Here is a 17,129-nt window from a genome sequence, read left to right on the forward strand (position 1 = left end):
AATAAAATAAGGTAAAATAATCAAACTAGAAGTAATAGCATAAATAAACAATAGAAAAGATGCCACTTAAATAAACAGTGCTTTTCAGGTTTTTCAGGTAGATCTAATAGTAGTTAGATGTAGATTAGGTACAGAAATTGAATGAAGCAATCAAACATAGAATAGAACTGCATTATCTTCACTGTATAGATTAAATATAGATTAAATCTTTATTAAAGTACAAAAGTTATTCAGTCAAGAGTGAGTCTGTTTGATTAACATAAAAAAAAGCAACACTCAAACAAAACAATCCCATAACAACACACAAAAACTGTTATGGTTGTACAAAGAATTCACAATATTCTTTTACAGTAGTGTTTTCATTATACTTTTTATGTAGCCTATATGACAGACTTGCACTGCACATGTTACAAGGGTTAGTTCAGCCAAAAATGAAAATTCTGTCATTATTTACTCACCTTCATGTCGTTCCAAACCTGCAAGACTTTAGTTTATCTTCGGAACACAAATAAAGATCTTTTTGATGAAATCTAGGCCATCTGAGAGATGTCTGTCCTTCCATAGGCTGCCTTTGCAGCTTGATCTTTGATGCTTCAAAGAGTTCTGAAGAGACTTGATTGCTTTTTATGATGAACAGATTTAATTTAGGCTTTTATTCAAGCATACACCTTGATCAGCAAAATAAACAGATGCTCAATTGAACCTGAATGACGCACGAGAACAAGCCTCTTCCAGAAGCTCAAATGAGCCTAAAAGTTCATCATATAAAGCGATTATAACTCTTCAAAAAATTTGGTCTAAACCGCTCAATTCATATGGATTAGTTTTCCGATCTCTTTATTAACTTTTTGAAATGTCAAAGATCAAGTTGCAAAGGCAGTCTATAGAGGGACAGACATCTCTCAGATTTCATCAAAAAAAGATCTTCATTTGTGTTCCGAAGGTGAACGAAAGTCTTACAGGTTTGGAACGAAACCAGGGTGAGTAATTAATGACAGAATTTTAATTTTGGGGTAAATTAACCCTTTAACTGTATTTTCATTTTCAAAGTGATTTCAATAATATTTCAAGCAATTCAAAACCATAATGGCCAACAGTATGCATCTGAAGTGTCTCAGTTGAAGGAAATAATCCATTATTTATCAGCATTAAATTATAGGACAAATTTTCTTATTAGGTAGATAACATTAAAAATGAACATAAATTGGCCGATACTGATATGGTGGCCACTATATTGTAAAACTATATAACATATTTCTTGTATAACACCACTCATCACATCACAATGATAGTACCATTCATCAGTTTTTGGCTGCAAGTCCTAAGAGCCTCAGAAACACAAACAGTGATCTAAAGTAAAATGTAACCATCATTAAATAGGCTCCTATAATATACCAATTACATTAAAGAATAAACAAAAGTTACAGATATACTTTTCTTCTGTAAAGTGCAGATAATGTTTAAAAAGTGCAACTGTACTGAAAAATATCACAATCATAATTACACACAATAATAATTCAAATCAATTACAAGTCTGAAATGTAAACACAGATTCTATATTTATTCATATTCTCCTGATACAAACAGTGGCAAAAATAGTGCAAACACCAAAAGTAACAATCCTAACCATGTCTTCAGATAGGTTACAAAATTACAAGAGAGTGCAAATAATCAAGCATTATTTAATTATAGAAAATAAGTTATTAGAAATATAGACGCTGGAGTTGACGCTGAAGATTTCCCTCTTTACCTAACAGTCACGTAGAGCCGAAGCACAACCAAAACTTCTGCAAAATGCATGCAGTTTTGTTTTCTAACTGCTAGAGGGCCAAAATTTACATAGTGTACCTTTAAAAAAAATCTGAATACTAAGAAAGTGGCACTCCTAATTAAAGGATTAGTTCACCTTCAAATAAAAATTAGCCCAAGATTTTCTCACCCTCAAGCAATCCTAGGTGTAAATGACTTCCTTCTTTCTGATGAACACAAATCAAAGAAATATTAATAAATATACTGCCGCATCCAAGCTTTTTAATGGCAGTGAATGGGGGTCACTAGTATGAGCTGAAGAAAGTGCTTCCATCCACATCCATCCATCCATAAATATGTGCTCCACATGGCTCCGGGGGGTTAAAAAAGGCTTTCTGAAGCGAAACGATGCGTTTGTTTAAAAAATATCCATATTTAAACAAGTTATGAAGTCAAATATCAAGCTTCCGCCAGACTGCTTTCCGTATTCAAGTTACGAAGAAAGTATAAACTGGCATCGCGTCAGTTACACTTCTTCCGTAAGTTGAATAGGGAAGGCATAGGACGTAGCGTAAGCCTTGTGAACTGCAAGAATTTTACGCTTTCTTCATATGTTGAATACGGAAGGCGGTCTGGCAGAAGCTTGATATTTGACTTCATAATAGGGCTGGGCGATATATCGCATGAGATTGTCACGCGCATTTTGTCAGTAAAGCCGGTTCCCTGATTACCGCGAAATCACCATCACCTTCTTTCAAATGGAGCAGCATTTAATATACAGAGCCGTAGTTCACTGACAAGCTACGCAATATCGCGTTCATTATCGCAGATGAATCGCCTTCGATAATGAACGCGATATTGCGTAGCTTGTCAGTGATCTACGGCTCTGTCTATTCAATGGCGCTCCATTTGAAAGCAGGTGATGGCGATTTAGCGGTAATCAGGGAACCGGCTTTACTGACGAAATGCGCGTGACAATCGCATGCGATATATCGCCCAGCCCTACTTCATAACTTGTTTAAATATGGATTTTTTTACACAAACGCATCATTTCACTTCAGAAGGCCTTTATTAACCCCCCGGAGCCATGTGGAGCACATATTTATAATGGATGGATGTGGATGGAAGCACTTTCTTCATACTAGTGACCCCCATTTACAGCCATTATAAAGGACACCTAGGATGGCTTGAGGGTGAGTAAAGCTTGGGCTAATTTTCATTTGAAAGTGAAATAATCCTTTAAGGTGGCCCAGTAGTGCACAACACAACAAAAATTAAAAATACAAATATCAAGCCACAACACAACAGAAACAAGCCACAAAACACTAGAAATGCTCCTGCTCATTTCTTGGCCACTATAGAGGGTGCGTTAAAGCTAATGACTTTATACTATGGTCTAGTGTAATGTCATTAGCCTTAAAGTTAGCTAATGACTTAAATATTATGGTAAAGCTAATGACTTTATACCACGGTCTAACAAAATCCAAATTTTGGACTTTTTAAAAAAAAAATAAGTTATTTATGTAGCTATGTAAATTTAAAGTGTCATTTAAAAAGCCTGGTAGAGTAAAGCCGTTTAAAATTTGGATTTTGTTAGACCATTACCTCTAGTACGAAGGACAAACTTTTTTTTTTAAAGCATCCTTTAAGTGGCCGAGAAATGGTGCTGTGAAATTAATTCAACAGAAATAATGTACAATGCTCAAGGTTCTGTAAACAAAAACATTGGTATGGTAAAAACTGTTGGTGAAAACTTCCAGTGAAATGTCACTTGGTGTGTCAGTATATTCAATGTCCTGAAGCAGCTTTAACAACATCAATAATGTAATATTTAATTTATAATTAGAATATAGTCACTTAAATAGTCAGACCCCGCTTTAATTTAGTTATTCAAACATAAGACGACATAAAAAAAATGACACTCAGTCCCTCAGTTCTTCATCAACAAAATTCAATTCGCCCATCGGTTTTCACACTTTCACTTTATTTAGATCCATTTAATAAAATCTGAAATCTGAATCTGTGCCAAAATCATTGAGCTTGTGCTGCACTGACTGACAGCTTCAGTGATTATAAAGGGAGTGTGTGGAGCTCGCTTTCTGTGCAATTCATTCACAAGAAAAGTTATTGTTTTTCATGAGATTTTGTGAGTACTTCATACTTCACCTTGACAAAATGTATTTTTAAACTTTGTGATTTTATAATGTTTAATATTTATTCAAAAGTGAAAGTGAGTGAAAAACAATTACAGGAAATGGCTAATATGAGCTAATGCTCCTCTGGTAATTAACGTCTTTTTTATTTTTAAATAAAAGTGTTTTATATCAAATGTTGGATTCCCTACATCTTGACAATCTTGACAATCAATGGGGACAGTCTCAGAAGGATGAACAAATAATGTTTTTGGTCATCACATTAAAAATAACATTTGCCCCAGGTTTCACAGACAAGTCTTAAAGGTGCAAAAGAGGATCTTTTCGTCGACTGAGAAACCAAAGACTGTTACTGAGTTTTTGAAATGAGCGCATGCGTAAGAACAACCCCCCCTCCTTCACAGCTCACTTCAAGGGAACGCCTCCCAAAACCCGTGCACGAGTATTGGAACATGAGTGTTTACCACCGGCATTCACTGTGTCGTGTTAGTGGATTCATTATGTCGGACTCACCGCAGGTAACTCATAATCTGCAGTTGTTATTCCTGTCTCCTGACAAAAACATTGCATGTGCGGCGTCTGTGGAGTGTGGAAAGTTACTGGAGCGCGCAGCCGCGCGTCTCTCACAAGGAACGTCATGGCAGTGATTGACAAGCCAGAGGGCCAATCCGCGCACGTCTCTTACAAGGAACGTCACGGCAGTGATTGACAAGCCAGAGGGCCAATCGCGTAAACGATTGGCTGATGTTTTTAAGGCCCTACCTCGTGCACAGATGATGTATATTAATATTATTATTTTCAGTGCACCTAATAAATAGTCTTTTATCAGTTAGTAAAGACAGTTTCAAGTAATATTGCAAAAATTATAAAACAAAACATCCTCTTTAGCACCTTTAAGCCTATTCCCAGACTAAAATTCATGTTTGAGCCGTTTTAACTGAAAACAACTTGCACTGACAAATCTTAAAATGGGTCAGTGCCATTGTTTTGTCTGAAGAAGATTCACACCAGTAATGTCTTTTTCTAGGGTACGTTTAAAAAAAGACACTTAAATGCCCTAATTGAACTAAGGCTTATTCCTGGCTTAATCTAAGCCCTGTCTGTGAAACCGGGCCTTGAAGAGCTGGATAAATATTGCGTGTGCGTCTAATTACAGACAATGTGTTTCTTATTCAAACATTCCTATTAGTTTCGTCTTCAATGAAATCAATAAAACTGCTTCACTGTCAAATTAGGCAAGTGTGATAACTGCATTAAAATATAAATACAACATTAAGAAGTCAAACATTGGTGGTTTTGTGTCAATGTACAGCGAGTACAGAATGACAGCTAACAGTTCACAGGAAATGCTCAAGGTGGCTTCATGTGGTCAATAAAAAATAAAAAAAAATGAAGCACAGCTTTATTAAAGAGGAGCTTCGCACATCAAAAAGTAGCAGATGAATATGTATTATTTTAATGCAGCCTCATCTGTACTGTATACAGTGACTTGCAAATGTCTTCAAACACCTTTATTTTTTTCACACTTCACAAATTTGCAAAGTTATCACATATCTGTTTTTTTGCTTTGTCATTATGGTGTAGAATGTAGATTGATGTGAAAAAAAGTAATTTAAAGTAGTTAACATAAGGCAGCAACATAACAAAAAGTAAAACAAAATTGAAAAATTATGAGTATATACACACACACCAAGGATCGGTTTTTGTGAAGAAAGGTTTATGGATATAGCTTATGTCATTACACACCATTTTTTACAGCTTGTGCTGACTATGAAGTGCTACTGATACCCAAAGATGCTGCTGACTTGGAAATAAAATGCTGCTGAAGCTTAACACCCTCATTCTGCCCCAAAATGCTGCTGAACCCAAACACCTCTTTATTGCCCCAAAATGTTGCAGATTCAAAACGCATCTATGACCCCAAAAATGGAGCTGACCCCAAATGCCCCATCTTGCCCCAAAATGCTGCTGACCCCAAACACCTCTTTAAAGCTATAAAAAAAATGTAAAAAAAAAATAAATAAATAAAAAAATACATTGCTCATTAGAAACATACCTATGACTCAAAATGAAGCTGACCCGAACACCCAATTCTGCCCCAAAATGCTACTGAACCCAAACACCCCTTTACTGGCCAAAAAGTTGCTATGACACCTAAAATGACGCTGAACCAGAACTCCAATATTCTGAAAGATGATAATGATGCCTGAAAGAGGCATGCCTCGGAAAGCCCCAAAACGCAGTCTAGGAAGGCACCTCACCAGATTTTGAAACACGACCTATGTCTTGACCTGATCAGACATTAGCAGTTTGCTAAGAAGCTACAACAGTTTTCTAGTAAGCTGAAGAAGAGAAAATATCCAGTCACAATAACTTCTGTGATACTTATTCGCACAAAAACAACACACATTCACTTTGGAACCCCAGGCTACGCAAATATAAGCCCGTAAACAGGTGTTGTATTACAGCTAGGCTCAAATTAGCCGGCTAACGTGCTAAATACTCACATTTGCGCAGCCACTTTATCCAGTATCGCACGATCACGCTGTGATATTTCTTGTTCTCGATGCACCAGACGGATAGTCCCTGAATGGATTCCATGGTGTTGGATACAGTCTGAAAGCGACGGTCCAAAGTGGACTCAAAGCGCGGCGATGAGCCACTGTTGTGGCCGCTAGCGCCTGCACTTCCAGCCGCCATTTTCCAGGTCTTCAGGTCGCGGACTCGCGATGCTGCCGCTTACAGGTTCATGTGTGGATACTGCATGGACAACATCATGGGACTCCATTATCAACAATATATTACAATAACAATACTTGACACGTACATTTGATATGTACTTTTCTTTCTTTCTTTCTTTCTTTCTTTCTTTCTTTCTTTCTCTTTCTTAAACCTCTTCCTCCTTGTTTACAGTCTTTGGTTTAAAAGCACAACGACAAGGATAATGTATTTATACACCACAGGGTGTAGAAATAGAAACTTTAGCCTTGTGAAATCACTTTGAAACCATACTTTGAAACATAAACATGAATATTTCATAATGCAAATATAAAACAAGCAGACATCCAGCAGGGGTCAGTCATGGACAGAACAATCGAGAAACGTAGACCTGCTAGTCGTGTTATCCTACTAAGTCATGTTAATCATATTAATAGCTTTCAAGAGCTCTTTCATTAACTTAATTCAGGCAACCTATATATTTCTCCTGGTCAAAATATTTATAAAATGTATGCTAAATAGTACAGCACAACTGTTTTCAACATTAATAAAAATGTTTCTTGAGCATCAAATGAGCATATTAAAATGATTTCTGAAGGATATGTGACACTGAAGACTGCAGTAATAATGCCAATTTAAAATAGATTTTTTTTTTAAATTATATATATGTAACAATATTAGTTTTTTAACTGTAAAAAAAGTTTAATAGAATGCAGATTTGGTGAACATAAGAGGTTTTTCTTTTTTGTTTTTTTTTTCAAAAATATTAAAAAAAAAAAAAAAATCTTACTGGCCCCAAACTTTTGAATCATATTGTATATATTCAAAATATATTTCCATTTATATATTATATTTTTTTGCTGTGTTGGCTATGCCATAATTGAGGTCTAAAAACAAAGAGACTGCAAATAACAATATAAGAAACTTTGAAACATTTAATGATATCAAAAAGTAGAACATGTTGAAAAACATTTCAGCAACCTTGACAAAAAAACTTTGATATAATAACAGACTTACAAAAGAAAATGGGTTTGAATAATGAATAGAAAATAAGAACAGTGCTACAATGGCCGACTTTTCTGAATAATAATAATAAAAAAAAAAAAAACATCTTCCTCATAATGCTACCTTCACAATCACATGAAGCAGTTAAGTGCCATTAAATGTTAATCAATACATCTTCATACGCACTTTTCCCTTATAGTACGATCTCCATTATGATGGCAACAGTATACTCATTTATTTTCACGATACTCGTACAGATGCACAAGGACGTGACTACATGCGTCTCAGTCAATAAACTTCCCCATGAAGCTAATACCAAATACTGCATCTCTAATTTCAGAATATATTCTACAAATAGCTAAATAAAAGTCTTATCTTCCTCAGTGTGATCTTTACAGTGTGGGACACTCCACATACTCGTAATTATCTTGAACACACGTTTTAGAGAATGGTTAATAATTACAATGCTGATACTCACAAAAACAAATTCTAAATGGAAAAAAAAAAAAAAAGATGAGTAAAAGGAAACAAGTGTGCAATAACCTAAAACAAAAACCTAGATTTCAGTTACAACATGGAAGCAGAACAACATAAATGTGCAAACTGTGGTTGGCAAAAACATTTTCAATAAATGACCATTTGCTCTCCAGATCATAGAATAACACTTCACGATGCATCTTATCCGCTGTTTCGCTCTCCGTCTCTTAATAAATATAAAACATTGAGCTATGATAACGGATCACGGTCCACATGTGCAGATCATTTTAAGGCTGCTTACAAGAATTCAGTATGTTCAAGTAATGAAGTAATAAATAAAACTGCCTAGAAAATATCCTCCCATAATGTATTTCTATTCCATCTGCTGCTCAAAGTGGTTTTCAGTTCAAGTCAAAGGACATTAAGGTAGATTCTCTGGACGTTTTATCATACTATTCTTCTGCAAATAATTAGCTTCCTGATGCCACGTTCATAAATATTGTTGGAAGCCTGTGTTTTCATGAAAGGCAGTGCAGTAGAGTGTTTGATAGCTGTTCATATTTCACCAGTTGACCATATGGCTCAAGCATGTATTTTAAGACACATCTCTGACCTCTTAGGACTTTAGAAACGTATAATCTATAATTTAAAAAAAGTCTTATGCCATATCGTACGTATGATAATGTCTATGTTGTACATATATGTGGCAGAATGTAAAGTCTGACTAACTGAACAACACTTTTCACTTTGTGAAAAACAATGAGTTCCCAATATCAACAGACTGGAAAAATGGCTAATTCAACCATTCCTTTAAACACGAGAAACTTCAAATGTTATGTGTTTAACATCTCTGTGCAATGATGTTTACTATTAACTTGTTTTTCTGGCACCTCTCCTTTTACAGATTCACCCACATCTTTCCCACTTATCATGAAGTCTGCTGGTGGGTCAGAAGTAGGAGTTGTGGAGGACACCAAACAATCCTGCATGCCCAAGCTGCTGCCATCTGTGGCTAATGGTGGTATTACAAGCGGAGGCAGTCTTCCTGTAGCAGTCGCAGGGAGTTTGTTTAAGGAGTTTGTCTTTTGCTGAACTAGAAGATGGCTGTTTTTGATGTGTTTGGGTTCAGATGTCATTTTATTTTGATTTGTATAGATTGCACTGTCTTCTTCAAGTTCGCTAGATGTGGTTTCAGAGCTGCTGAGCCATGAGCTAGTATCGCTGGGGCTCAGGCCTCGATCGTCCTGTAGAACGCGTTTACTGCTGGAGGAACCTTGCGAGTCGGAGTCTGACCAACTTAATCTGCGTTTCTGAAAGAAAAAGGGTTTTGATGTTAATGAAAGAGGCAGGAAACCATTCAAGAAGGCCCTGATATATACCCTGATGACATGATCACTTTGTATGAATGCTTTATATGAACAATAAACACTGATCAGCAAACATAAACAGAAGCGCAACCGTACTTGCTTGATGCGCGAGAATAAACCTCATTGGTTCTTGCACGTAAAGCGAACATGCTTGAGCTTCTGTTTACCATAAATGATGTGCGAGTTGATGAATGTTGATATGTGAATATAAGCCTGAATTAAATCTGTTCAGTGTATAAAGCGATTGTGTCTCTTCAGAAAATTTGGACTAAACCACTCAATTCATATGGATTAGTTTTACAATCTCTTTAAAAAACTTCTTGAAGCGTCAAAGTGGTAGTTGCATGGACTGTCAATGGAGGGACAAAAATCTCTCAGGATTTCATCAAAATATCTTCATTTGTATTCCAAAGATGAACCAAAGTCTTACAGGTTTGGAATGACATGAGGGTGATGTCAATTTTGATGACAATTTTAATTTTTGGGTGAACTAACTAGTGTTAATTTCGTCAGACGAGACGAGACGAAATATGTTCGTCAACAACCTTTTTTTTCATAACTAAGACGAGACGATGACAAGACTGCACCACTGTCCAAAAACGCTGACTAAGACTAAATTAACATGCATTATTGTTGACGAAAAAAGACGAGACAAAAATGTTTTGTATAAAATAAAAACTACGATAAAATCTCTCTTCATTTTCGTCTACAATCGTCTCTGCTTTTTCATCAGCTGTTACGACTTTAAAATATTCAGAACGAGTTCGCGGCTTCGCGCTGTTGCTCAAGTTAAGCCTCGTTGAAGCCTTGTTTACACTGCATGCGTGTGCGGCTCGTTACGGCTCCGGCAAGGTGTTGTTCCGTCCTCTGCGCGATGTCAACTCAAACAAAGAAATTTCAAGTTTTTCAACTTCGAATCTCTTGTCGTCAGTTTCTAGTGATGTAAAATATGAGCGGGAGTTTACACAGGGTGATTATTTTGACTTTGTTTTGTATTTGAGCTGCGCGTCTTGGAGGCGAGGCGCCTATCTTTAGCGAAGCGGCGCGTCGAGCCGCTTCTGGGACGCTTCTCAAACGCACCGCGGCGCGGCTGGTGTAAACACAAGCATTGACTAGAGTGGCCGTGTATCAGCTCCGGTAGCCGCGTCACAGCCGTAACGAGCCGCACACGCGTGCAGTGTAAACGAGGCTTTACAGGTCTCATACGCCTGTGGCTGCAACACGAAACTGCTGAACACACGACAACACCCAATGCGAACACGAGTGACGAGCGACGACGACATGCTAGCTTTTGAATTGTGTTGGTTAAAATAAAATACTCTTCAGAACAGGTTAATCATTTGTGAATGTGTCTCCTAAATCAGAAATTTAAAACCAGACACGTTTAACATTTGCATTCAACAAAAATCTTTCAACAAGTGTATTTTGTCAGGTAATTATGACATTTAACCAATGTTTGAGATATGTGAAACACTTTTTTACTGAAATGTTTATCAGTAATAATCTCAGTAATAATGTGTTATTTTTTAAAAAAGACTACAATTTTGACCAAAACTAGACTAAAATTAAAAGACTTTTAGTCGACTAAAACTTGACTAAGATACCTTGAGTTTTCTTTTGACTAAAACTAGACTAAAATGACGAGACGTTTAGTCGACTAAAACTTGACTAACAAAAAAAGATATGTGAATGACTAAATATGACTAAAACTAACAAGGACATTTGGCACAAGACTAAGACTAAGATTAAATTAAAAATAGGTGACGAAATTAACACTAGAACTAACCATTTAAGTGGAAAAAAAATGTGGACAGAAAAAACTTGATGCTCGTCTCATACATTTTGTTTGTTTCAAAGCACTTCGATCCACTTACCTTCACAGGAATATGTAACTGGTCCTGATTCCAGCGTGAAGGCAGACTAGCGATAAGATTGTGGAATGAAGGGATGCCATCGCAATGCTGAGGCCTCACCTGAGGGAACCAAGCCTTTAACATCATCTCCAGCTGCAGAAGAGTGCCCATATACTTCTCCCTACGGAGGTATAGCAAGAAATATGATTTATTAAAAGGCATTATATATATATTCAATCTGATGCAGAGAAATTCATCAAGTTAGAATAAAACAGAATAAAATAAAATACCCAAGGTCAGGTTTTTGTAGAACACCCACAATCCTTCGCAGTCTATCCATGGCAACACTCTGCTGAAATGTGCTCAAACCTGCCAAAAAGAAACAAATTAATAAATAAAATAGATACAAAATTATATATAAAGGTGTGGATATACACTACCATTCAAATGTTTGGAGCTGGAAAGACTTTTTAAAGTTTTTGAAAGAAGTCTCCAAGGCTCACCAAGACTGTATTTATTTGAAATCAAAGTTACAGTAAAAACTGTAATAGACAGTAATAATATTTTATATTTTAATATATTATAAAATGTCATTTATTCCTCTGAAGGTAAAGCTGAATTTTCAGCATCATTAGCTGCGCTGCTTAATATTTTGGTGGAAACCTTCTTACATTTTTTTAGGATTCTTTAATGAATATAAAATTTAAAAGAACAGCATTTATTTGAATTAGAAATCCTTTGTAACATTATCAATGTCTTTACTGTCACTCTGTATCAATTCAACACAAACTTAGTGAATAAAAGTATTAATAAAAGTACTTTTTTTAAAAAAATCTTAGTGTCCTCACTTTTGAAAGGTAGTATATAGATTTTTCTTCATGCATTACCTTTATCATATCGACCGTTTTTCAACCCATTCAACAGCTCCAACAGGGGCCTGATGTACCCATGCAGCTCTGAACACTGTAAAATAAATTATATTAAGATTGTAAATTGTATTTACCAATAAAATCATCATAGAAAGTAGAAACATTTATAAACGCAGAGGCATGACAGATTTAGAAACTGCAAAACTGTTTAGGAGGCTTGAGCAATTTCAAAGCAGTCATTTAATGAGGGATCAAACTTTCCTTGATCGTTTGAAATCAGAGTTTAATGATCTATGAAAACACACTGTAACAGTTAGAACTCAAAATCTTATATAGCAGCAAGCAGCAATTAAGGGGCCAAGCTCAAAGAAGGCATGATGAGTCATGCCAGCATGGCTGGGAGCATCAGACCAACTGCAACAATGAGCAATTAAAGATATTAAGATGATTTTATGCAAAATGGAAAACAATTACTAGTACAACAATTTAATGGTCTATCACTTTCGACCAATAGGTGGTGCTGTTATCAAATTATTATGGTGTGAGGTGACAATGACACATACAAAGTTTGGTGTCAATATGCCAAAGTGTTGCAGTTACAGCCCCAGACGCAGCTTGGCATCATGCCAACAAATTCGTTGCTGACTTATTTGAGAACGGTTTGGTCTATCGAAAAGCTTTTGATAACTTTTTGCCGCCATGGTCTGAAGATGATCTGAACCAATTTTGGTAAAAATCAGACCAACGGTCTAGGCGGAGTTTGAAAAAAATAGGCTTTTAAAGAAATTCAAAATGGCAGAAAATGTTTCGTGATGGAAAATTATGTCAGAGGGTACAATCGAATAATCTTAACCCAAGGAATCAGAGGGGGAAAAAAAGGGTTTTGTATCTAGCCCTTACAGTTCAAAAGATATTAGCATAAAGGAAAGTGCAACTTTGGGAAGTTGGTGGTTAATGTTTGTCCTCTAACTCAGTGGTTCCCAATCCTGGTCCTGGAGGCACCCCAACACTGCACATTTTGCATGTCTCCTTAAATCCTTAAACACACCTGATTCAGGTCATCAGCTCATTAGTAGAGACTCCAAGACCTGAGTAGTGCAAAAAGTGCAGTGTTAGCGTGCACTTTTTACCATACGGGTCTATGTGCTGCCATAGACTTCAAGAGCGGAAGAAGAAGAACACTAACGGATACAGTGGGTGTCATCTCAAAATGACTCATTCTAAATTTCCAAAGCTTTGTGTTATTAAAAAGTTGCACACAGATCAATGCATCATAACACCCACAATTGTACGTCAATGATACCTACTATTTGATCAGATGGTAATTTGAGCAGCTGCCATTTATTTATTCTTGATCGTTTCAATCAGATCTTAATTGTTTGTTCTTAACATTTCACCACATATTGGTTCATGCATCTGTCACAATGGGATGCAAGGACTTCGCAAAGAGGCTTTTATTTTGAACGAAGCCCCAGTTGTCAAATATAGTTTGGTAACAAGACAGCAGCTCACAAGCTGATGTGTGAGAGAATGTGCTTAGTAATGGTGTGCATTTCACTTTTAAAAGGGGCGCTTAAAGGTACAGCAGCAAAAGATTTGTGGTCATAAAAAAACTACTTGACTAAAATAAGTGGATCTCAGGGAGAAAAATTAATTAAAAATAATCGATAAAATAGTACATGACCCATTTAAGCTTGTTTTAAAGGGGACCTATTATGCGTTTTACATTTTCAACTTTCTTTAGTGTGTAATGTTGTCATTTACGCATGAAAAAGGTCTGCAAAGTTACAAAGCCACTCCAAAAGGAAGTTATCAGTATCAGTAGCGCTGTTTCTGAACTCCATGAAATGCCTCGATTCTTCCACGCACATACACATGATAATATTTCTCATTTAAATAATTCTTGCCCAAGGCATATGCAAAAAAAAGGGGGGCAAAGCTTGGTTGAGTTATGTTTTTTTTTTTTTTTTACATTCAAGCATGAAAACCTATTGTAATAGACCCCAAAAAAATCAAGACTTTGAAAAAGGGCATGATTGGTCCCCTTTAAAACATAAAATATATTTGAATAGGCTGACACTTATGCAAAATACAAGAGAAGCAGAATGCATAAAAACATCACAGAGATTTTCAGACTTACTTTGCGTGCAAATCTTAGGTCTCCTTCTGTGGGAATCCTTTCATATGGCACGGAGTTCTGACCGTTGTAAGCTGGAGATGCTGAGGAACGTCCAGGTTGACCATTTTCAACTCTACCACTCCTCTGGTTCACAAAGGTGAGAGTCGATATAGAATTTTGAGAGCTCCCATTGGCCAAGGAGCATGGCTTTAGATCAGGCCCAACTCCTGCGGCTTTACTCTCAGAGGAGAACACCTCCGATTCGTCCTCCGTCTGGTCACTCTCACTGTACAGGAGAGAACTGGGAGTCGAGGAGAGGGAATCTTGCACTTGCCATTTGGAAGGACTCCCTGATGACAGCATCACTGAAATGTGAGAAAACAGACTGTTTGAAGCTGAAGAGCAAGTGCTTTCTCTAAAGGGAACATGGCAGCAGAAAAGTATGAAGAACGTGAAATACAGCTGAAAGAATGTAAACAAAAAGCACAACAATAGGGGAAGAGACCAGTTGATGGAAATGTCACTGGCATATCTTGGACACTCTGGTTAAAACTGTGTTAAAACTGCGAGAATGACTTGGAAGCATCAACTACAATAGTTTAAAAATGACTGATTACCATTCAAAAGTTTGGAGTTTTTATATTTTTTGCTCACCGTGCTGCATTTATTTGATCAAAAATACAGTAAAATAGTAATATTGTAAAATATTATTACAATTAAAAACGTTTCTTATTTTTATTTAATTTATTCCTATGATGCAAAGCTGAATTTTCAGCATTACTTCAGTCTTCAGTGTCACATGATCCTTCAGAAATCATTCTAATATGCTGACTTGCTGCTTAAGAAACATTTCATATCAATGTTGAAAACAGTTGCGTCATATTTTTGTGGAAACATTTTACATCCTTTTACAACTATTTTATCCTGATATAATTTTCAAAATTCTTTGATGAACTGAAAAATGAAAAGAACAGCATTTATTTGAAATAGAAATATTTCAATAAACATTGTTAATATCTACTGTCACTTTTGAACAATTTAACGCATATTTCCTTGCTAAATACAGTGATTAATTTATTTTCATACTAGCCCTAATCTTCTGAAATGTAGAGAGAGAGCATGTGTGTGTGTGTGTGTGTGTGTGTGGGGGGGGGGGGGGGGGGGTGTGTCTGTAGTACATATCATATACATGCATGTATATGTTGGCAGGATAAGCTAAACTACTGGCTCGACTGGACTTTAAGAAAAGAATCCTTATTGTTGAGGTCTCCTGACAGACAAAAATATTATAGAAACTTCCCTTTTCTTTAAGTCAAGAAACAAGAGAGGTGCAAGCACCAAACAAACAACTGGGAACAGAATGTGTGGATAAAAAAAAACAAATGCAGGAACACAGGGTACAGTCCAAAACAGAAAGAAAGATCACAGATAGATATCATAATTACTCTGTTTAAAAATCAAACTATCCATGAATAACAGCACACCATGTTCTTCCACTAGGTGAAAGGCCACAATACCACATATGGTCTGTATCTCCAAAAAAATAAAAAAATAAAATAAATACCCATATGAGTTTTGAAAAGCACATGAATATAATATGTTCATGTCTATAATGCCTATTCCCTATCCTGTTGTTTAGATGGACAGCCATAAATACCGTGTAGGATTTCAGGATCGACTGAGTTGAAGAAAACACTCTCGAGGGCATGTGGCTCATAAAAAATAAACAGCTAGGCGGTGCCATTAAGACAAATTAACTTTCACCAGATGGACTGACTGTTTGGTGGTTTAAAAAGGATCGTTATAGAAGACAGACACACATATAGTCGTTTTGCATAAATGCTTTTGCTAAATTTATAAATGTAAATATTAAACATTACACTATTATTTATTCTGTCGACTATGCTCTTGGACTATATGTGGGGTGTGACGCATAACAAAACATACATTTTATGTCAGCTTTTAAGCCAATAAACAGTAATAAATATTCTTCACATAAACATAATAATAATTAAAAAGCAATAATAAAACAATTGGACCACATGTGGGAAAACAACAACTGAAAAGCATAAAAAGATATTGGAAAAACTCCACATGTTTACTAGTGTCAGGTTGTAATGAAAACGTAATTTCCTATTTTTAAAATGAATTTTAATTGCAATTATGACATCGTAAGATGATGGACCGTCAAAACAAAGGCATAATTCAGCTCAGCATGGCAAAAACTGAGACTGCAAACACATGGAGCATTTCTGGAATATTATTTTTTATCTTTTTTTTTTTTTTGCATATATATAAATTGAAAATATTCCCTTACCTTAATACTGTGTCGTTTCTGGGTCGGTACCACAACAACCTAGCGCCACTGACGAGAACTAACGTGTTGTTCGTACGCCAAAAACTAGTTTCAAACACTTTATTGCTCAATAAGATTGTGTGTCGCCGTCCTCGTCGTTCGCACTATTGTCCTGAGAGAATTTTTGGACTTCTATCCTCTTCCTTTCTCCACTCACGTGACGTCACGTCAGTTTACAGCGAGGGACAACATGTGAATCGCTACACGTGCTGGACAAAAGCCAAAGCAGGCTGCGCTCCCATTGGCTGACAGATCAAAGGCGAGTCGCTGATTGCACAGAAAGTGGAGCCAATCCCTAAGCATCCGAGTCGTGATTGGTCGGCCTCATGTGTTTGCACGCCCTCCTCTTCGCACGTGTCATTCGAGTGGTAAGGCAGATACTACGGATTGAATCACGTTATAGAGATGGTGCTCATTGTTCCACATTAGCAAGAGTTTGTACCCGTGACAGTTTGTGAGGAAC

The 17,129-nt window shown here is 36.4% G+C and overlaps 2 protein-coding genes across 4 annotated transcripts in view; both read right to left on the reverse strand.

Annotated features, from left to right (window-relative positions):
• The window catches only part of LOC125275534 (CUGBP Elav-like family member 3), a 72,130-nt gene extending 65,383 nt beyond the window's left edge, over nucleotides 1-6,747 (reverse strand). For all 3 annotated transcript variants that reach the window (XM_048202557.1, XM_048202555.1, XM_048202556.1), the window contains exon 1: nucleotides 6,410-6,747. In XM_048202557.1, the coding sequence (XP_048058514.1) occupies nucleotides 6,410-6,602 (193 nt within the window). In that variant the 5' untranslated portion in view covers nucleotides 6,603-6,747. The remainder of the gene's footprint in view (nucleotides 1-6,409) is intronic.
• Nucleotides 6,748-7,537: 790 nt separating this feature from the next.
• ciarta (circadian associated repressor of transcription a) lies at nucleotides 7,538-16,853 on the reverse strand. Its single transcript, XM_048202564.1, has 6 exons — nucleotides 16,628-16,853; nucleotides 14,332-14,675; nucleotides 12,210-12,285; nucleotides 11,613-11,691; nucleotides 11,344-11,503; nucleotides 7,538-9,412 (listed from the first exon to the last, which is right to left on the reverse strand). The coding sequence occupies exons 2-6, from the start codon at nucleotides 14,671-14,673 to the stop codon at nucleotides 8,936-8,938; spliced, it is 1,134 nt and encodes a 377-aa protein (XP_048058521.1). The 5' UTR covers nucleotides 14,674-14,675; nucleotides 16,628-16,853; the 3' UTR covers nucleotides 7,538-8,935.
• Nucleotides 16,854-17,129: the final 276 nt, after the last annotated feature.

This window comes from Megalobrama amblycephala, linkage group LG9 (assembly GCF_018812025.1).
Source record: "Megalobrama amblycephala isolate DHTTF-2021 linkage group LG9, ASM1881202v1, whole genome shotgun sequence".
Classification (NCBI taxonomy): domain Eukaryota; kingdom Metazoa; phylum Chordata; class Actinopteri; order Cypriniformes; family Xenocyprididae; genus Megalobrama; species Megalobrama amblycephala.